The 22,784-nt window shown below is 37.4% G+C and overlaps 1 protein-coding gene across 6 annotated transcripts in view; it reads left to right on the forward strand.

Annotated features, from left to right (window-relative positions):
• The window catches only part of ASB3 (ankyrin repeat and SOCS box containing 3), a 124,062-nt gene that overhangs the window by 17,200 nt on the left and 84,078 nt on the right, over positions 1–22,784 (forward strand). For 3 of the 6 annotated variants that reach the window (XM_072635583.1, XM_072635582.1, XM_072635577.1), the window contains exon 2: positions 8,858–9,067. The exons of 1 other annotated variant lie outside the window; for it this stretch is intronic. In XM_072635583.1, the coding sequence (XP_072491684.1) occupies positions 8,872–9,067 (196 nt within the window). In that variant the 5' untranslated portion in view covers positions 8,858–8,871. Of the gene's footprint in view, positions 1–8,857; positions 9,084–9,771; positions 9,792–22,784 lie in introns of those variants that run through there. 2 more of the 6 variants (XM_072635579.1, XM_072635581.1) reach the window with 2 other exon arrangements.

Below are 22,784 nucleotides of genomic sequence, written 5' to 3' on the forward strand. Positions count from 1 at the left end.
TCCAAAATAAAATAAAAAAGTATGCTTCAGTATGCATTCAGACTCCATCAGTTATTTCTCTGGAGGTGATAGCATTTTTCACTGTCGTTTGGAATTGTCTTGGATCACTATTGTTGAGAATAGCCAAAGTCATTTATAGCTGATCATCATACAGTATTGCTGTTATGGTGTACAGTGTTTTTATGGTTCTGTTCATTTCACTTTGCATCAGTTCATGTAAGTGTTCCCAAGTTTTTCCAAAAGCATCCTACTCCTTATTTCTTATTCCATTAAATTGATGTACCATATTTTGTTCAGCCATTCTCCAATTGATGGATATCCCCTGAATTTCTTTTTTTTTTCCTTGCCAAAAAGAGTTGCTATAAATGTTTTTGTACATATAGGTCCTTTTAATTTTTCTTTGGGATCTAGTAGTGATATTGCTGGCTCAAAGGGTATGCATAATTTTATAGTCCTTAGGCATGGTTCCAAATTGCTCTCCAGAATGGTTGGATCCCCTCACGGTTTTACCAACGATGCATTAGTGTCCCAGTTTTCCCACATCCCCTCCAATATTTTTCATTTTCCTTTTCTGTCATATTAGCCATTTTGCCAGGTATAAGGTGTTTTATTTGTTTAATTCATATTTCTCTAATAGTGATTTAGAGCATTTTTTATATGACTATAGATAACTTTGATTTCTTCTTTTGAAAACTGCCTATTCATATCCTTTGACCATTTATCAATAAGGGAATGCCTTGTATTCTTATAAATTTGATTCAGTTCTCAATATATTTGAGAAATGAGACCTTCATGAGAGAAACGTGCTGTAAAATATTTTCCCCCAGTTTCCTACTTTCCTTTTCTTCTTGGCTGCATTGGTTTTGTTTTTGCAAAACCTTTTTAATTTAATGTAATAAAAATTATCCATTTTACTCCCATAACGTTCTCTTATCTCTTGTTTGGTCATAAATTATTCCCTTATGCATAGATCTGACAAGTAAAATTTTCCACATTCTCCTAACTTTTTTGATATCACTCTTTGTGTCTAAATCATGAACCTATTTTGACCTTATCTTGGTATTCAGTGAGCTGTCCTTTTAAATCTAATTTCTGCCATACTGTTTTCCAGCAATTTTTGTCAGTGAGTTCTTATCTCAAGCAAGTTCTTGCTTGGATCTTTGAGTTTGCCAAATGCTAGATTACCATGGTCATTTTAGTACTGTGTATTATGTACCTAATGTATTCCACTGATCCACCACTGTATTTCTTAGCCACTACCAGACAGTTTTGGTGATTATTGCTTTGTAATACAGTTTGAGATCTGGTATTGCGAGACCACTTTCCTTCACATTCTTTTTCATGGATTATTTTGATATTTTGAACTAGTTCTACTTCATCATATTTGTTTGTATACATATACTAAATCCCTGTTGAGTATGATAGATTTCTACAACCAACTGATTGCAGGTATATATCTTACATATATATTTCCTTGCTTTTGAACCAATTCTGATCAGTGTGGTTCAAGTGCTGCCCACCCACCACCATTTTCCCCTCCATTGTAAAAATTTTTCCTTGTACACCTCTTTTATGTAAGATAATTTTTCCTGTCCGTCCTCTCCCTTCCCTCTTCTCTCACTTCTCTTTCCTCCTTTCACCTCACCTATTCATATTTTTTAGATTAATCAATAATAATTGAGTTATATCCATGCCCTCTGTTTATGTAGATACCTTCTAACTGCCCTTATGATGATAGACTCAGAAGTTATATGTTTCATCTTCCTATATAGGAATGTAAACAGTTTTACTTTATTGAGTTCCTTATTATTTCTCTTTCCTGTTTACCTTTTTATGTTTCTCTTGAGTCTTGTGTTTCAATGTCAGATTTCCCACTTAGCTCTGATCTTTTCATCAGGAATGCTTAAAATGCTCCATTTCATTAAATGTCAGTTTTCTCCCTGAAGAATTACACTCAGTTTTACTGGGTAGGTGATTTTTGGTTGTAATCCTAGTTCTTTTGCCTTCCAGAATATCATATTCCAAACCATCCATTCCTTTAAGATAGTAGCTGCTAAATTTTGTGTGAACTTGACTGTGGCTCTATGATGTTTGAATATTTTTTTTTTCTGGCTGTTTGAGGTATTTTGTTCTTGACCTGGGAGCTCTGAATTTGGGCTGTAATATTCCTGGGAGTTTTCATCTTGGAATCTCTTTAAGATGGCAATTGTTGGATTCTTTCAATTTCTATTTTAACCTCAAGTTCTAGAATATCAGGGCAATATTAATGATATCTTGAAATATGATGTGTAGGTTCTTTGTTTGATCATGGCTTTAAGATAGCTCAATAATTCTTGAATTATCTCTCCTTGATCTGTTTTCGAAGTCAGTTGTTTTTCTGATGACATACTTTATATTTTCTTGTATTTTTAATTCTTTGGACTTTGTTTAATTGTTTTTAATATCTTGCAGAGTCATTAACTTCCACTGCCTGTCAGGGGTGGAACCCCGACCACCGCATCAACTCACCCTGCCCAGGGTCTTCAGACGTCTCTGGCTCCCCCCTTGGGGATCAGGGGGAGAAATTATCAGGCAGAACTCCGGAGGTGGATAAGAGCACCTTTATTACATGATAGTCAGCCAGAAGTCCCCCCCGTTCCCCTTCCGTGTTGTGCCTTATATCCCCCAGAACTCGCCCTCCTATTCCGGGTAAGCCCCTCCCCAGTTCCTCCCTGAGGGCGGAGCCCAGCCCAGTCCAGTAGAGCCGCCCCAGTGCCAGCGTGGCAATGCCGCGTCAGCAGTGCCACCGTGGCAAAGCCACGTCAGCAGGTCCAGACCCTTGGGCGTCTCCTATCCTCTCAGGGGGGCCCAGGTCCAGAGCACCCCTCACAACTGCCCTCTTCTAATTTTTAAGGAATTGTTTTCTTCCTTATTTTAAGGAGTTATTTTGTACTTCTTCTTTTTACCAATTTTTTTTTTAAGGAGTTATTTTCATCAATGAAGTTTTGTACCTCTTCCATTTGGCCAGTTCTGTTTTTTAAGGTGTTATTTTCTTCAATATTTTTTTGTGCCTTTTTTACCAAGCTATTAATTGTCATTTTATAATTTTCTTGCGTCACTCCTCTCTCCCCAGTTTTTCCTCTACTACTGTTATTTGATTTTGAAAACCATTTTTTAAGCTCTTCCAGAAATTCTTGTTGGGCTAGTGTCTAACTCATGTTTTTTTCCTTGAGGCTTTGCTTGTAACTGTTTTGACATCATTGTCTTCTTCTGAGTTTGTGTTTTACTCTGTCTTGTCACTATAGTAGATTTTTATGGTCAGATTCTTTTGTTTGTTTCCTCATTTTTTTCTAGCCTATTTCTTGACTTTGAACTTTATGTTAAAAGTTCGACTCTGTTCCTGGGTTGAGGTGGGGGGGGCACTGTTCCCAGCTTTAAGCTTTTTTGCATTGCTGTTTTAAGTACTGGTTCTAGGGATTTGGAAGTTTTCAGTGCTTCCAAAGTAGTATAATCCAGAAAGAAGCATGGTCACTGCTCTTTTCCTTAACAAGAAAAGCCCCTTGCTCCTTTTGGATTACAATTGATAAACTGTTCCTCAGTGCCCCTGCTCCCATAGGATCAGAAATAATACTATTCCTCAGGGTCCTTGCTCCCATGGCATAGCAAATGCTGTTCTCTGCCCTGGAACTGGGACTTAGAAGTGGGTATAGGCAACTTAGTTGCCAAACAGCACCATCTCCTGTGCCCAGTGCCAGCATAGGAGTCCCCTGTAGTCTTTTTCTGACAGTTGTCCAATCCCCTTACCATCTCTGGCTTGAGAGCTTCTGAAGCTGCTGCTGCTTCTGTCAGTCCCACCAAGTCCCACTACTGGTGTAGGCTTTTCTCTCATCCCCCACCCCTATTCCATGTTATAGCCCTTTCCTTTTGACATTCTAAGTTGTCTCACTTTGGTCTTTTGTTAGCTCTGTGTAATGCCAGTGTGATAGGGATAGCAGCTGCTATGAATATGCATGGGTAGTTCCAGGGCAAATTCACAAAAGATGAATAGCTCTTTAGCTCAAAGGCAAACCAAAAGATTTATTCAGATACCAGAAAGTCAATTCTACCATGGTAACAAAGAAGTTTATGCACATCAATCCAAGCCTTCGCTCTCTTAGGCCTCCCCACAAACAGGCTCCCCTAGGCAAAATTCCTCCTCTCACTCATGCTAGCTTCTCTAACTCAGCTCTGCCTTGCTGTCTCCCAGCTCTGCCTCACTCTCACTTCCTGCTCCACCCTTTTGGCAAGCTCCTCCCACCTTGTCATGTGACTCAGGCTCCATCACAGCAGTCAGCTGGGCCTGAACTCAAAGCAGATCACATAGGTCTATTAATGGGCGAGAAAGAGCTTCTCATTCCGTTAACGTTACACTCTGCTGTCCTAGAATTAGATTTGAGATATTATTTTTAACTTGTTTGGAAGGGAATGTTGGGAATGCTTGGCTGTAGCTTCCTCTGCTCTGCCATTTGGACTCCACCCAACACTGTATCTTAATACTACTTATTCTCTGGTTTGACAGACAAAAACAAAGTCAGTCAGATAACAAATATTAATCAAGTGACTACAATTTTAGGCGTTGTGGATACAAAGACAAAGAAAAAACAGTTACTGCCCTCAAGAAACTTACATTCTGTTGGGGAAGTTTTCTACAAAGAGCTTATATTATACAATTCCCCCTTTACCCATAAAAATCTCCTAAAATTGCTAAACAAACAAATTTAAATTGGTTCACAAATTGGTTCATGCCACAAATCAATTTGCTTTAGATAAAAAGGCCAAATATAATTGTCAAGCATTAGTAAAAATGAGTCTTGTGAATGGTGAGGATCTGTCTTGTTAATTATTTTCCTATTTAAAATCACCTATACAGAGCTAAAAATGTTTATAGGAGAGAAGAAAAATGAGAAATTGAGTTTTGTTAGCCATAGAAGAAGTAACAGCTTGTCTTCTTACAGCATACAACTTTTAGTTCATTGAATGTATTTTACTTTTCTCTGGGTCACATGAGTCTGAGTCACATGGAACCTGTGGTGGGAGGAGTTTGCAGAATGGGTGGAACTGGAAGGATGGAGCAGGAAGAGGTAGAGTTAGAGCAGAGCTGAGAGGAAGTGAGTCAGAGAGCAGTCAGAGCTAGGAAGGATGCAGGCAAGTGGGCAGCTGGCTAGTCTGAGTGAAAGAGCTTGTTTGTGACTTTATTTAAGGGAGTCTTTTTGTGATTTGTTTAATGGAACTGGTTTGTGGAAAGCCTAGCAAGGGGAAGACTTGGGGCTGGTGCTAGTCTCTGCCTTGTTATTGTGTATAGATTTTTGTTCCTGTGATGGAGCTGGCTTTCTGGTGTCTGAATAAATGTTTTGGTTTTGCCTTCCATGTGGAGAGTCTGTTGTATTTTGAGATTCAAAATTGTGCCGGGATATTCATGGCCACTGTAGGTGCTGTGAATATTGCATTGGTGCTACAGTAAGAAAGTATATGTCTGTATATGTACATATGCACACATATATATCTGCATATATGTATATACACATATCTCTATATAAATATATCTGCATTTAATTGCATGGGGGGAGAGCAAAGTAAAAAGTGTGCAGCAGAGAACAAAAGAAAATTTAAAAGGAAGCAAAGAAAGGATGGACAGTTCTCAACACAAGGAGTAGTACTTGTCATACAGGCTTTCTTGAAATGATAATTTACTACTATATATTTTGAATCTTCTCATGTTCTGCTGTGCACATGACATGCCTTTTTTTTTCTTTTCTTTCTTTGTATTATCTACTGATCATGATTGGGCCACGCTATGATAATAAAGATGGTACTAACCAAATTAATTTACAGATTTAGTGTCACAGAAAACAAATGACCAAGAAATTATTTTATAGAATAAGACAAAAATGATAACAGGCAGGTCACATGGACATATTAATGAATCAGAAAGATCTCCCCATTTTAAGTTACAATGGTAAAAATTAAAAGTTACATTGGTTATACCCAGGACCACATTTTTAATACCAATATTTTGTTAATATCATTATTTAGCTATAAGACATGGAAAAAAAAATAGCAATCTCCAAAGAATTGAAAGTAAGTATTACACAAAGGGCTTATTGAGAGGTGTGTGGTGGCTATAAGCAGACTGCAACATATAACCAATAAAGAATTTTGAGGAATAGTAGTGAAGGAAAATGTGTAATGGAAAATTCTAGTGCATTTCCTCTGTTGATTATTTCCAATTTATACTGTAAACTGCTTGAGAGCAAGAACTATCTCTTACATTTGTTTGTATCCCTAGTGCTTAGCATAGTCCCGGGGACATAGTAGGTACTTAATAAATGTTTACTGACTGACTAAAAAGAAGATGGCCTGGTCATGTGTTAATGGCAAGGATTAACCTGTTAGTGGATAACCCAGCTGCTCTACTGATATTCTTTTGATGTTAGGAGAAATCAAGGAAGCCTCTACTGCATTGAATGTATCACTTGGGGAGAACATAAGAGAAAACCTGGATGACTATTGGGTAGGAAGGACAGGGATGGATGGATTGTGATCTCTATCATTGTAGATTGATGACATCACAGAGCCATGTTAAATATTTATTCTGTGTGTATGTATGTATACATATTGTTTATTTATCTATTTGCCTATTTCCCCCTCCCCACCCAGGGAAAGAAATATTTATTTTTTTTCCTTTGTATTTCCAGTGCTATAGTAAACATTTGTTGAATAGAAAGGCTTTGCAAGGGGTGTGTATTGGTTTGGAGTGGGCACATACTGCAATTAAACCACATACCTACCAAAGTACAGTATTTTAAAATAAATGTCTTGAGATATGGAGACATGGCAGAGTAGTAGGAAGGAGTACAGTGAACTTCCTATTGAAAAATTCTTCCAAACATCTAGAAAATGCATTATGACTGAATCCTGATGGAGGAATCTGAAAAAGATCACAGTGAATCCATTGTCCAGCCCAGCTCAGGACAGAGACAAAAGGAATTTTAAGGGGTACTGGGGACCAGTCCAACTAATGCCCAGGGAGAGGTTGTGCACTTGGGCAAGAAGTCTGAACCCACACTGGAACTTCACCAAACCCATACCAAAGCACTTGAGTGGGGACAAATATGAATTGACAGCTGTGTTGCTCCTTTCCACTTTTGGGTCACAGATTCATGATGGATTGAAAAGGGGACTTTTGCAGGGGAGTAGTGTTCCTGAGTAAAAGGGCCCAAAGTTGTGTATGGAAAAAGGAAGTTTAGAAGTCAGTAGTTTCAGTGGTGTGGCTCAGACGCCAGGCACAAAGCAGTCTTACTTCTAGCATCTACCTGACCTGCAGAAGAATAACCAAGGGGGAACCTAAAATTATGCCACACTTCACTAACAGAGCTTTCTAGCTGGCTGATAGGAGCATGTAGTTTACTTTTGCTCGGAACTAAACCTAGAATGGGAACTTTCAGATCTCAGAACTGGGGAGGTCGGGGGTGGGGGTCAGTGCAGAAATTAGGCTTTGCTATAGATCTAAACACTTTGGGAGCATTGAAAATTTGCAGGTCCCCAGTCCTAAGAAAGCAGCAAGAGCACCACCCCAATCTTTCTCTTCAGGAGTGTGGCAGAGTCCAGCCCTAATGTCAAATCTGAAGTGTGGAAGAGAATTTCACCATAATAATTTATTAAACTAGGAAGGATGCTAAGACATGAACACTGAGAATACCTCAAAGAGAACCAAGCAACTAGGTTCAAACAACTAGAATTTCTGGAATAAATGAAACAAGGATAAAAAGAATAAGAACTAAAAGCAGTTTTATAAATGTATTGATAATGCTTGAAAATTTGCAAAAGAAATGAGAGCTCTGGAAGAAAGAATTGCTAATACAGTTAACTTGGCACCAGATGTATAAAACTTTGGCCAAGCAACAAACTCCTTGAAAATTTGCATGGATGATGATGTTAAGAAAAGAATGGAAAGAGAGGGAAAGAGGAATACATTGAAGGGTGTAAGGGAAAGGAAGATTAGAGAAAATTGTCTCATATAATGAAGGTGACAACCTCTACAAACACGGAGGAGGAATGGGTGACTGACCCTTGAATCTTACTCTTTGTCTGAACTGGTCAAAAGAAGGAAGAATACCCTTACGTAGTTTCATTCAGTGGGCATATAGGAGGGAAAGGGAAAAAGAAAACGGGAAGGAAAAGAAGAGGGCAGGCTTAAGATTAAGGGAAAGATTAGACCTAAGCAATACAAACCCTAAGGATATACAAGAATATTTATAGCTCTTTCTGAGGTGGCAAAGGAAGGGAATCTGAAGGAGTACCCACAAATTGGGAAATGGGTGAACAGGTTTGTTATATAAAAGGACTTATGATGAAACATAATAACTGTCTCCTGACAGAGATGACTAAGAATGCAAAATGAGAATTTTTTCTTTTAGACATGACCAGTGTGGAAATTTGTTTTAATTGACTTTATGTGTTTGTAATGAGTTTTTTCTTATGTTCTTGATAAGGGTAGGGTTTGAGATGGGAGGCAAAGAAGGATAGATCTTCATTAAAACAAAATATTAAAAAAAAAATCCACCCCAAATAAGTGTTTTATTACAATTCTAATAAACTTTTCATTTTGAAGGGTAGATTTTTAAAAACTGCCTTTTGCTTAGGCTATAGGTACAAACTAATCTAAATGTAGGTAATTTTCTATCTCTCCTTTTCTCCTGCATATAATGTGAAATGCTGGTCTGGTCCATTGGATGCAATGTATTTCCAAGTATATTCTTTGTTGCCCTTAATGAAATAAACTTGTAGCATAGTTGATAACTTGTGAATCCCCTCCCCTCCCCCCGCTTCTATCTCCTAGATCATTCGAAAGGAATGGATTTTACAGAGGCTTACTCAGATACATGTTCTGCTGTTGGCCTTGCTGCCAGGGAAGGAAATGTAAAAACCCTAAGGAAACTGCTCAAGAAAGGATGTAGTGTTGACGTAGCTGACAACAGAGGATGGATGCCAATTCATGAAGCAGCATATCACAATTCTGTAGAATGTTTACGGCTGTTAATTCGTTCAGGTAAAGTCAAGTTGAGGTATGGATGATTTGACTCACTAAGTTGTTGCCTGATTTTGTAGTTCACTGCTACTTATTGTTAAGAGTGTTTTCTTTTTCTTCTATACAAAGAAAATCACTGAAGGGTCATATGAAGATTGGTGAGATCCCCTGATTTTCATGCATTAAGTAATATTGTGCTGGGGAAAGAGATTCATGAAGTGACATGCACAGATATACCTGACTAACTTACTTTTATTGTCTTAACCAAGTAAAATGCCGAAAAAGAATCAGATGTTTTATTGTGTTTTAAATAGTCCATAGTTTTACTTATCTCCACCTTCCCAAAACAAAAAGGGCAGTGTTCTATTTGAAATACGAGGTGTGATGGTGTTTGATATATACTATAATCTTTGTCTCTTTTCAAATTTTCTTATTGTGAGCAATCTAGTGAATTACTTTGCCTTTACTGTATTGTTTCATGTTATTTTATTTGGCCCACAGGCTAATAAAATAATTAGACAAATATCCATTGTCAATGGAAAGACTAATCAAGTAAGTTAGAAGACAATAACTTAGCTTGGCAATGTGGCAGCTAATCATAGCTAAGTTCCTGTCAGTTCTATGGAATTCTTTTGTTTTACCTTTCTGTCTTAGGAAGTTGAAATCATCAATTTTACCTTTTGCTTCCACGGAGAGGGAAATATTTTCTGGTACTACACTACATGGTCAGTTTTGTTTTTACCAGGTAAGACACATTCTTCTTTTCCTCAAACACTAAGAATTATTCATTAAAAAAAATCCAAAACATTTCTGTAATACACAGCAGAACATAAAAAGCATTCTGTAGAAAGAAACTGTGAATGTTATTTCATAGTTCATGCTTTTAAAAAAAAGAATATAATAAATTCTAAAAGTTACTTTCAAAACTGACCTGCTTGTCTGTGCTTCTGTTTGAACTTCCTTCTTATGTGCATTAAAATTTTCTGGATGGGTTTTTTTTTTTTTTTTTTGGATATCCCTATTGCTAATCTTCTCTTCTGACCTCTTTGGTCAATTACAAACTGAGAGAAAAAAGAAAAAAAGCACCTTGTAAACAATAACCAGAGTCAAACAAAACTAACCTACATGGTGGCAATGTCCAGAATTTTTCTATGTACCTTGTATCTGTTATCTTTCAATTAGGAGATAACATGTTTCATTATAAATCCTGTGGAGACAGTTGGTCATTTCATTCATCAGGTTTCTTAAGTCATTCAGAGTTATTTTTCTTTACAATGTTGCTGTGCTTGTATAAGTTGCTCTTCTGCCTCAGTTCATACTATCCAGGATTCTCTGAAATTATTTGTTTTGTCATTTCTTACAGTGCAGTATTTCATTATATTTATTTCACAGTTTGTTCAGCTATCCCCCAAATGTCTAAGAAGAAATCTAATGCCTCCTCTTAGATTCAGTTCTTTTTTTTTTCTCTCCATTTTAATTTCCATTCAGGATCAAGAATTTTGTTTTTCTTGGGACTATTCCCTTTCTGATATTATCCTCCTTCTTACCTCTCTGTCTCTTCTCTACACCTGGTAATTTCCCTGTTTGATGTATTTTTATACTAAACTGTGTTTATTTGTGTGGGTGTTTGCATACGCATGTTCAACCTCCTTTGTTTGTTTTAGATAAGCTTGCATCTGTCTGATGCCCACTTCTCCCTAGTTTGTATGAGAGATAGCCAAGTTCTTTCTTTCTTCCTCCTTTCTACACTAGAGTATTCCTCTTATCCTTCCTTCTATTTTCATTCTTTAAACCCTCAGAGTCAAATAAATATACACCTCAGACCTTTATTTTTCATATTTAATTCATTCAGTACCCTCTGAAGCCATTAAAGTTCTAAGAGGACACTTGCTTCTTCCCTCTCTGTTAGGTTAGTAGAACTAAATCATCCCAGAGCTCCTTCTAGTTGCTCAAATAAATGACCTTATTAATTTCCTCTCTGATCTTGTGTTTGTATTTCATAATTCCTACTTAGCTTTGATCTTGTCATTAGAAGTACTTGAAAGGCCTCCTTTCACGTTTTCTTTTTTTTTTAATTAACTAATTTATTTTTAGTTTTCCACATTCATTTCCACAACATTTTGAGTTCCAAATTTTCTCCCCATCTCTCCCCTCCCCCTACCCCAAAACATTGTGCATTCTGATTACCCCTTCTCCTAATCTGCCCTCCTTTCTATAATACCCCTCCCTTCCCTTATCCCCATCTTCTCTATTTTCTTGTAGGGCAAGATAGATTTCTGTACCCCATTACCTGTATTTCTTATTTTCCAGTTGCATGTAAAAACAATTCTCAACATTCATTCCCAAAACTTTGAGTTCCAACTTGTCTCCCTTCCTCCCTCCCCACCCATCCCCACTGAGAAGGCAAGCAATTCAATATAGGCTATATATGTGTAGTTTTGCAAAGATTTCCATAATAGTCATGTTGTGTAAGACTGACTATATTTCCCTCCATTCTATCCTGCCCCCATTTATTCTATTTTCTTTTTTTTGACCTTGTCCCTCCCCTAAAGTGTTTACTTCTAATTACTCCCTCCTCCCATTTGTCCTTCCTTCTATCATCCCCCTCCCACCCCACTTCTCCCCTACTGTTTTGTAGTGTAAGATAGATTTTCATACCAAATTGAGTGTGCATGTTATTCCCTCCTTAAGTCAAATGTGATGAGAGTAAGCTTCACTTTTTTCCCTGTCACCTTCCCCCTTTTCGCTTCCATTGAAAAAGCTTTTTTTTGCCTCTTTCATGAGAGATAGTTTGCCCCATTTCATTTCTCCCTTTCTTCTCCCAATATATTCCTCTCTAACCCCTTAATTTTATTTTTTTAGATACCATGCCTTCCTATTCAACTCACCTTGTGCCCTGTGTCTATATATATGCATATAATCCCTCCAACTACCCAAATACTGAGAAAAGTTTCAAGAGTCACAAATATGATCTTTCCATGTAGGAATATAAAGAGTTCAGTTTTAGTAAGTCCCTTAGGATTTCTCTTTCCTGTTCACCTTTTCATGCTTCTCTTGACTTGTGTTTAAAAGTCAAATTTTCTATTCAGCTTTGGTCTTTTCATCAAGAATGCTTGAAAGTCCTTTCTTTCATTGAATGACCATTTTTTCCCCTGAAATATTATACTCAATTTTGCTGGGTAGGTGATTCTTGGTTTTAATCCTAATTCCTTTGATTTTGGGGATATCCTATTCCAAACACTTTGATGCCTTAATATAGAAGCTGCTAGATCTTGTTATTCTGGTTGTATTACCACAATACTGGAATTGTTTCTTTCAAGCTCCTTGCAATATTTTCTCCTTGACCAGGGAGCTCTGGAATTTGACTACAATATTCCTAGGAGTTTTTCTTTTCGGATTTCTTTCATGAGGTGATCTGTGATTCTTTCATGAGGTGATCTGTGAATTCTTTCAATATTTATTTTACCCTCTCGTTCTAGAATATCAGGGCAGTTTTCCTTGATGATTTCATGAAAGATGATGTTTTAGGCTCTTGTTTTGATCATGGCTTTCAGGTAGTCCCATAATTTTTACCTTGTCTCTCCTGGATCTATTTTCCAGGTCACTTGTTTTTCCAATGAGATATTTCACATTGTCTTCTGTTTTTTCATTCTTTTGGTTTTGTTTTGTAATTTCTTGGTTTCTCATAAAGTTATTAGCTACCATCTGCTCCATTCTAATTTTTAAAGAACTATTTTCTTCAGTGAGCTTTTGAACCTTCTTTTCCATTTGGCTAATTCTGCTTTTTAAAGCATTCTTCTCCTCATTTGCTTTTTGGACCTCTTTTGCCAATTGAATTAGGCTATTTTTAAAGGTGTTATTTTCTTCAGCAGTTTTTTTTTTGGGTCTCCTTTAGCAGGCTGTTGACTTGCTTTTCATGATTTTTTTGCATTGCTCTCATTTCTCTTCCCAGTTTTTCCTCCACTTCTCTTACTTGATTTTCAAAATCCTTTTTGAGTTCTTCCATGGCCTGAGACCATTGCATATTTGGATGCAGAATCCTTACTTTTATGTCTTCCTCTGATGGTATGCATTGTTTTTTCTGTCTGAAAGGATGGAAGAAAATACCTGTTCCACCAAGAAAGTGACCTTCTATAGTCTTATTTTTTTTCCCATCTTTTGGGCATTTTCCCAGCCAGTTACTTGACTTTTGAGTCCTTTGTCAAGAGGAGGCTATACTCTAGGGACCTGTAAGTTTTCAGTTCCAAGGTGGCACAATCAAGTGAGAGGAGTTTTCTCCTCTCCTGGCCTGTGCTCTGGTTTGGGAGCATTCACAAACTTTTCTGACCAAGATCTTTGAGTAGAATTCCCTCTTCAGAGCCTCCACCAGCTCTACCATCTGGTGTTCCTCCTCACCCCAGGACCACTACTCAGGGCTGAGATCCAGATCATCTGCTTCATTACCCCAGGGTCTTTAGGCCAAAGGCTCCAAAAATGGATGCTGCAGCTGCCTGGGGCCTGGATTGGGGCAGGACCCTGCTCCCTTCTCACCCAGGTGAAAGAGCTTTCTCACTGACCTTTGAAACTGTCTTAGTGTTTGTGGGTTGAGAAATCTGGGAACTGCAGCTGCTACCTATGATTCTGTGCCCTGAAGCCTGCTCAGGTCCTGTTTGTGTGATGTCGCACAGCTGGCCTGCACTTCATTCTTAGCCTGGTGTGATAGACCTTTTCTGTTGGCCTTCCAGGTTGTTTTAGGTTGGAAATCTCTTTCACTCTGTTGTTTTGTGGCTTCTGCTGCTCTAGAATTTGTTTAGAGTCATTTTGTACAGGTATTTTATGGGCTGTGGGAAGAGAACTTCTACAGGTCTGTCCTTCTACTCCACCATCTTGGCTCTGCCCCCAGGTCTCCTTTCTCTTAAAGGGCCTTTGCCCTCCAAATGCTGTTCTTGTTTATAAGCCTGTATCTTTTGCCTTTTGGAATATTGTATTACAAGGTCTCTTCTTGTGTGTGGTAGAAGTTGCCAGGTCTTATGTGGTCCTGGCTGTGGTTCCATGGTACTTGAACTCCTTTTTGTATATTTGCACCTTTTTTTCCCCTTTGACATGAAGCTCTGGCTTTTTGCCATAATATTCTGGGACTTTTCCTTTTAGTGTTTCTTTAAGGAGGTTATAAATAGTTTCTATCTTCACTTTGCTGTCTGGTTCTTATATAGTTGGACAGTTTTTATTTGTGACTTCTTGAAATGTAATGTTCAGATTTTTCTTTTATTCATAGTTTTCAAGGAGTTCAGTGATTATTAAGTCATCTTTCCTTGAGCTTTTTTTCAGTTAGTTGTTTATATCAGCTATCTTATATTTTCTTCTACTTTTAGCATCTTTAACATTTATCCTAACATTCCTCACTCCCTTATATAGTCATTGATTTCTATTTGGGTTATTCTGGTTTTCATGTAATCTGTTTCTTAAGTAAGTTTATTGTTTTTCTCTTCTAAACTATTCTTTAAAAAATTTCTTTCATCTAGAACTTTTATTTCTTTTTTAAAAATGTCTTCATTTCTTTTAGGTATTCATGCAATCCTTGTGGAAAATGCATTTTTTTTCCCCTTTGAGTTTCTGCTTACAGTTGTTAAGGAATTAGATTTGCAGTAATTTTTTGGTGCACTGACAGAACAAGAGTCAGGATAAGTCCTGTTCCTGAGTTCAAATCTGACCTCAGATGCTTACTAGCTGTGTGACCTTGGGCAAGTCATTTAACCCTGTTTCCAGTTTCATCTGTGAACTGAAGGAGAAAATGGCAAATCTTTTCTGTATCTTTGCCAAGAAAACTCCAAAAAGATTGGAACATGGCTGAAATTGACTGAACAGTTTTTTATATCAATGGGTGTTTCCTTTGATTTACTCTCTCTCTAGCTTTAGTTCCTTAATTGAGGCAAGACTTCCTCATGAAGTTCTTTTGGGCAGTGTGATTGACCCAATTTGGTCTTATCCCTAGCCCCTCTTGATCTTTGACATCTGGATCTTCAGGATTCTCCCTGGTGTCTCAGGAACTAGGTTTAGGGAATTCAGAGCCTCTGGCCCTAGATTGTTCTGACTTGAGTGCTGCCATGCCATACTGGTCTCTGTTGCTTTTATGAGCTCCCAAGGCCTCCAACATGGGGCTTTCTGATTCCTCTGGTTCATTCTTAGGAGAACTCTCCAATCTTGTTCCTTTGGGACCCAGAATCCTGGTCACCTGGGAGGTTGGGCATGACTGTGTTTACAGTGGTTTAGCTTACGGCACACTTTTCTATTGCCCAAGAGTATCATGTTGACTTTTTGTGCAATTCTGGGGTGAAAGAAGTCACTTAGTATATACTCTGTCATTTAATTTCTTGATGCTTATTTGGTCTGGGGCAAATTGGATGAAGCAGGCATATGGTGACTGGGTAGTTAGTCTACAGTAGCCCCGTTGGCTAGAAGTCACCCCTTCTTTCATCTTAAAAAAATTAAACAGGCTTACTCTTTACACTCCATATTTTGTGCCCAAAAGTGCATTTAGCCTCATTGCTTTTGCTTATACTGTACCCTATGATTATTAAGCCTTGCTTTCTTCTCTTCATTAAATATAGTATTCTTACTTTTAAAAAGTTATTTAAAAAAGTTTTATAATGCATTTTTTATACTAGTTACTTCCCCCCCATTCATTTAAAAAAAACCCCAAACCATTTAAATACTTGTACCATCTGATACAATGAATGTAATCAACAGATAGTGTCATCTGTTAGACTTGTAGTTCACCTCCTCAAGAAAGGAAGGAAAGGTTTACAGATATAGTTCATGTCATTATATATGTGTGTGTGTGTGTATACATTTCTTTCCATTAAAAGTTTTTTTATACTAAAACACCAAGTAAAATAAATTCATCATGTGACTTTCAGAGCTGTCCTGCTTTTTCTTCCGTCTGGCCTTCCTTTTGTTCTCTTCTCACTTTTGGGGGAATCTTTATCTCTGTTCCATTGCTCAATCTACCTTCTTTTTCCTTTGGAAAAAAAGGAAAAAAATTTGGAACAAATATTCAAAGTCAAACAAAACAAATTCCTGGGTTTTACATGTTTAAAAATGTATCACATTCTGCATCTTAAGTCTTTCACCTCTATTAGGAGGTAGTATACTTCATCATTGGCATTTTGGAATTGTAGTTGGTCATTTTATTGATTGGAGTTCTTTAGTCTTTCACAGTTATTTTTATTTGCACTACTGTTATATAAATTATATATAAATATATAAATTATTCCCTTAATTTTGTTTGTGTCACTCTGTATCAGTTCATTCAAATCTTCCTAGATATCTCTGAAATTCTCCCATTCATAATTTCTTAAGGCACAATAAAATTCCATTCATACAGTATAATTTTTTATATTAATTTTATTTATTTTTAGTGTTCCACAATCACTACCATACAACTTAGATTTTTTTCCCCTACCTTCCCCCTACATTCCCCACCCCCCTGAGACGGCATACAATTTTATATAGGATCTACACATACATTTCCTATTAAATACATTTTCACTATAGTCATGGTGTGTAGAAGAATTATAATGAATGGGAGAAATCATATAACAAACCAAAATGTAATACACACAAAAAAATGATCTGCTCTGTTCTGTGATTGAATTCCATAGTTCTTTCTCTGGATGTGGAAGGCATTTTGCTTTAGAAGACCTTTGGGATTTTTTTTAAGTCCTTGCATTGCTACAAAGTTCCAAGTCTAACAGAAAAAACTCTTGCATGCTGTGGTCGTACAGCATAATTTTTTAAGCCGTTCCTCAGTACGTTTATCTGAGATTTATATAACTGTAGTCAAGACAGATTTTGAAGGACAAGCCAAGAAGCTGTTAGAATTAATGGAAAACTGGGAGACTGCATCCCAAATGGGAGTTTGCTAATGCATCATACACACACTTTTCTTGGCATTATTGTTAGTCTTACAGGTCCTGAGTAAGATGTCAATTTCACATAGCAAAGCTTCTTTAAATTTCAGTGTAGTGTCTAATGTCAAACAGATTTTTATAGGAATACTAATACTAGTTCCTCGAACAAGGGTTCTCACGTTTACCTTTTGTGACTTGTGGCCGATGTTATAATTGCCTATTAAGCTTTAATTAGACACTTAAGCATACAATTTCTGCACTGTCCCAACTGAAAGTGAACTTTCCCTTTTAAAATTTTTATTCTATTCTATTTCTATTTAGAAAGATTTAAAGTATTCCATCACATTCAACAGTCAGTGTATTGTATCATACTCATTTTTGTGTAGGACATATTTCCCATGTTAGATTTCAAGTTCCTTGAGGAAAGAAATGATTATTTTTCATCTTTGTATTCCCAGTGTTTAATAATAGGCTTCTTGCATATAGTGGCCTAGTAAATGCTGCATTTGGTTAAATTATTGCATTTGTCCTCTCTAGAAGCATTTAGGTGGCACAGTAGATAGAGTAGGGGGCCTAGAATCAAAAAGATCTGAGTTCATATTTGGCCTTAGACACTTACTAGGTATATGACTTTGGGCAAATCACTTAACCTCTGTTTTTCTCAGTTCCATTGATTGGAAAATGGCAATAATAATAGAATCTACTTTCCAGCTTGTTGTGAGGATCAAATGAGATAATATTTGCAAAGCACTTAGCATAGTAAATATTTAATAAATGCTTATTTTCTTTCATTCATTAGATCCCAATTCTGTCTTGAGATTTGTGTATGTTTCTGGTGGAGTGGTGGAACCTGGACCCCAAAGTGGCCTCAGACCATGTCTAAGTCACCGTCTCTCTCCCTCCCCTTCCCCCTCCCCGGACCTGTGAGAAAATTCTCTCTTTGTTACAGACACAGAGTTGACCCTGTATTTCCTCAGATAAAAGTTGTCAGTGCAGAATGCTGGCCCAAAGACTTTCTCAGGGTGCTTGCCCAAGGGCCATGCCTTTAGCAACTAAACAAAAAAACTTTTCTCCCTCAATGTCTGATATCAGTGAAGTTTTCTCTGCAGATTCCTTGAATTTTCCTATACATAGATCACTGATGCATGTTCCCATATACACTTGAACCCCTTGTATTACCTAACTAGCATCTTTAACATTCCTTTCCTTACCACTTTTCCATACAGGTTTTAGTTGCAAGTTCCTCAAAGGAACTTCGCTGGCTACTGTTGATATTACAGTAAACCTTGCCACTTGACTAAGAAAGCTCGAGTATGTGAATTTGTTCCAGGCAACTCTGCCTTGGCATTCTTGGGATCCCAACACCCCAAACCTCTTCATTTCCATCTATTTCAATTAGTGAATGTCATTCTTGGATTTTTCTGAATCAGAAACTTGACTTTTCTATATTTTTATTTGTTTAGCTGGTAGTTAAAATACCTTCTCACATATTATGGAAGTCTGATATAATGGTGAGGCAAGTATCACATAATTTTAGAGGACAGAAATAGCTGCAGGAAATTGGGGTACAAAATGGTACTCAGCTGCAATCACCTTAGGTGCACAAGCACTTTTCTATTTCTACAGCTAAAATCCATTTAGCTTAACATTAACCACTTAAAATTAATTTAGAGAATATGCCTTAGAAATGTTTTTATTTGACAAATGCTGTAGCCCAACATAGTGTATTTTTGTCATAATACTATAGAGTTATGTTGGCAAAAATTGAAAAGATTGGGTGGGTTTTTAAAAAATTTGCTAGTTAAAAAATTTAACTTTTTCAAAACTGACCTTTGATTTCATTAGTTTTGGAAACTAGGTGAAGATTCTTCCTTTGCCAGTTTGGATCTGCACCTGTCCTGCCACTTGTGCTTTTTGAGTTAACTAGGCAAGTGACTTGCTCTGGGTTACACAGCCTGTAAGTAGCAGAGGTGGGAGGTGAACCCAAGATTTCCTGACTCCAAAGCCAGGTACATGTATATCTCTTTCTTTCAGCTACAGTTGTCCTGGATCAGCTTATTTTATTAAAAATGCTTATTGGTGCTTTTTGTTTTTTATACCTCAATCTCTTCTCAGTACACACAACCCCCAGGATCTTCTTTTCTAACATAGAAAAATTTGTTATTTGCTACATTCTTCAGTCTATCTTAGCAGGTATTTTAAATGTAATTTTACTTGACTTAAAAAAAAATTATTGAGGCCTTTCATTTTTATACTGTAGCCATTTTCCTTTAATTCCCATTCATCTTCTTCAAACTCACTCATGAAACAAACAAAAATACTTTTAAGCCTGACCAACAGACACAGTGATCCCATTTGACAAGTCTATGATACGTTACATATCTGTAGTCCCTCATCCTCTCTGCTGAGGGAAGGCAGGTTTGTTTTGTCATCAGTTATCTGGGGCTGAGATACATTTTTTTTGTTTTGAAGGCAGTTAGGCTTAAGTGATTTGCCTAGCTTCACATGGCTAGTAAGTGACTAAGACTGGATTTGGACTCAGGTCCTCTTGACTCCAGGGCTTGTGTTCTTGCCACTGTGCCATCTAACTACCCTGATGTTTATTATTAAAAGTTTTGTTTTCATATATGTTATTGTAGTCATTGCAGATATTGTTTTCCTAATTTTGCTTACTTTGCTTCATATCTATTCATACAAATCTTCCCATGTTTCTTTGAATTCATTTTATTTATTAAAAACATGTTATTTATATCTGTTCTTTCTACATCACCCACAGTTCTCTCTATATCCTTCTCCTTCCTCTTTTTTTAGAGAGCCATTCATTCCTTATAACCAAGAATTTATTAAAAAATAGAGAGGAAGAGAAAAAATTCAGTAAAATAAATCATTTCAGAATAATATTGACAGTATTTTTTAATATTTTCCATTATACTAGTGAAATCCTTATTTTATCCTTTCTTAAGGCATAATAATATCCTATTACATTCATATTCCATAGTTTGTTTTGCTCTTTTCCAATTTATGGTCATCTAATTTGTTTCCAGTTCTTTCTTTGTCTTTTTTTTTAAATTAACTGCTAAAAAACCCTTTAGAATTTTGATAAATGTGGCTTTAATACTTTTTTTCCCTCTGAAGAGTTATTGGATACTTATTCCTCATAGTAGTTGAGAATGCATTTTCAACCCATTTTTATCATCATCAAAAATGACTATTTTGAAATCATGTAATTTCCTCTATAAATTCCATTTTACAGATTCTTCTTACTGTTGCATGTAGAGGAAAGATATATTTGATGTTCTTTGAAAGTTATTGTCTCAATGATGGGGTATAGGCTCTGGGGACCTGCTTGAATTCTCCTTCCCACTTGATTTGGCTTTCCCTTTAGGCCATAAACCTTTACCCTTAATTGAGCCTAGCTCTCTATGGTCTGTTACCTTCTTCCACCTGAGATCCCATCTCTCATTTCTGACCTCTAGTCACCTGTAAGAGCAAGCAAAGTAGAATCTTTTGTATTTTTGTTTTACTAAAAGTGCCTCTGATTGGATAATGTGATTAAAGAAGATCTTTCCTACCTATTGCTGGGCCTGCCCTTTGGGGAAAGCTTGATTAGGGGACTTGTTTTGTAGGAGGTCCCAAGTACCTTTTGTTTTTTCTATTGAAGCACTGGATTAGAGGGTTATCCCCTCTGACTTTGGTTGGTTGTTGTCCTTTCTTCTCTAAGAGGACCAAAATGACATCACCATGATAAAGTGAAGTTTTAATGTGTACCACTGTGGCAGATCAGACCAATACTAGCTCAGAATGCTCTACCACAGATTGGCCACAGATGTGAACATTTGGGGTGGTTACTCCAAATTTGTACATCCTACGTTTCCTTTGTGGTGTTTCAGTTTTTTTTTTTGCTCATAGAGCATAGCACCCTTTCTGATGTCAGCTTACCATGCTGAGTCTTCCTGTGCCAGTGTCTCCCATGTTGCACAATCAAATCCAAAGTTCTTGAGAGAGACCTTGAGAGTGTCCTTGTATCACTTCTTCTGACCAACATGTGATTGCCTGCCCCATGTGAGTTCTCCATAAAATAGTCTTTTTGGCAAGTGTACATTTTGCATTCGAACAGCATGGCTGGTTCATCGAAGTTGCACTCTCTGAAAGATAGTTTGAAGACCTGGCAGTTTAGTTTGAGCAAGGACCTCCATGTTTGCTACGTTATCCTGCCGGGTAATTTTCAGAATCTTCCTAAGACAGTTCAAATGGAAGCAATTCAGTTTCTTGGCATGGTGCTGGTAGATTGTCCATGTTTCACAGGCATACAACAATAAGGTCAGCACAACATCTCTGTAGACCTTCAGTTTGCTAGTCAGTCTACTACATCTTCTCTCCCAAACTTTTCTTTGGAGCTTACCAAACACTGAGCTAGTGCTGGCAATGCGTGTGTCAATCTCATTGTCAATGTGTACATCTCTGGAAAGTACACTACCAAGAGAAGTGAACTTATCCACAGCATTCAGAACTTCTCCATTTGTTGTAACTGATGGTTCCACATATGGTTGGTGTGATGGTATCTGATGGAACATTTGTGTTTTCTTGGTGTTGATTATTAGGGCAAAATTAGCACAGGCAGCAGAGAATTGATCCATACTTTGTTGCATCTCAGCTTCAGAAGCTACATGGAGTTCACAATCATCTGCAAATAGAAAATCATGTACCACCACTCCCTCCACTTTGGTTTTGGCTTATAGCCTTTTCAAATGGAAGAACTTCCCATTAATACGGTAGTTGACCTTGATGCCATGTTCATCCTCACTGAAAGCATTTGACAACATGATTGAGAATGTTATGCTAAGAAGCATTGGAGCAAGCTCACGGTCCTGCTTTACTCTGCTGGTGACTGGGACGGCATGAAATCACTGTCACTATCTGGAACCTGGGCAAACATGCCATCATGAAATTGACATATAATACTGATGAACTCTGGGCAGCCAAATTTTGACATAATTTTCCATAAGCCTTCACAACTGTCAAAGACCTTGGTCAGATCTACAGAAGTTGCGTATAGACCTCTGTTCTGCTCCTGGCATTTCTCCTGAAGTTGTTGGGCAGCAAATACCATACTGACTGTTCCTCAGTGCTTTCTGAAGGCACACTGGCTCTCAGGTATGTGACCATCTTCCAGGTGAAGGATCAGCCAGTTAAGGAGAACTCTAGCAAGAATCTTGCCAGCAGTCACTAAGAGAGAGATCTCCTGCCTGTGATTGTCTCAGGACAATCTATTCCCTTTACCTTTATAGAGATGGACAATGGAGGCATCCTTGAACTCCCGGGGGATGATGTCCTCTTACCATATAATCTGGAATATTTCGGTCAGCTTTTGTATGAGCAGTGGTCCCTTTACCTTGTAAATCTCAGCTGGAATAGAATCAGCACTAGCTGCTTTGCCACAAGAAAGGAGCCTAATGGCCTTCAAAACCTCTTCCTCAGTTGGAAGTTTAGCAAGGAGGGATTGACTTCTACCTGAGGTAAATGATCAATGGCCTTAGCATTGATTGATGATGGTCTGTTGAGAACACTATGAAAGTGTTCAGCCCATCTGTCTAGGATCATGCCCTTATCACTAATCAACGTGGCTCCATCAACACTGAATAGTTGTGATGCACTATAGGTTTTTGATCCATGGATAGCTTTCAGGGAATCATAAAAGTGCTATCAGTGTAAAATTGCATTTCATTTGCCTTTTTACTGAGTCAGGAATCCTGCATCTCTCTAAGCTTTGCTTGTACTTTACTTTTGATGGAATTAAATGCTACCTTCTTAGAGATGGATAAACTATCCTACTGGTAAATCCTGTGTAG

Source organism: Notamacropus eugenii, chromosome 1 (genome assembly GCF_028372415.1).
Source record: "Notamacropus eugenii isolate mMacEug1 chromosome 1, mMacEug1.pri_v2, whole genome shotgun sequence".
Classification (NCBI taxonomy): Eukaryota; Metazoa; Chordata; class Mammalia; order Diprotodontia; family Macropodidae; genus Notamacropus; species Notamacropus eugenii.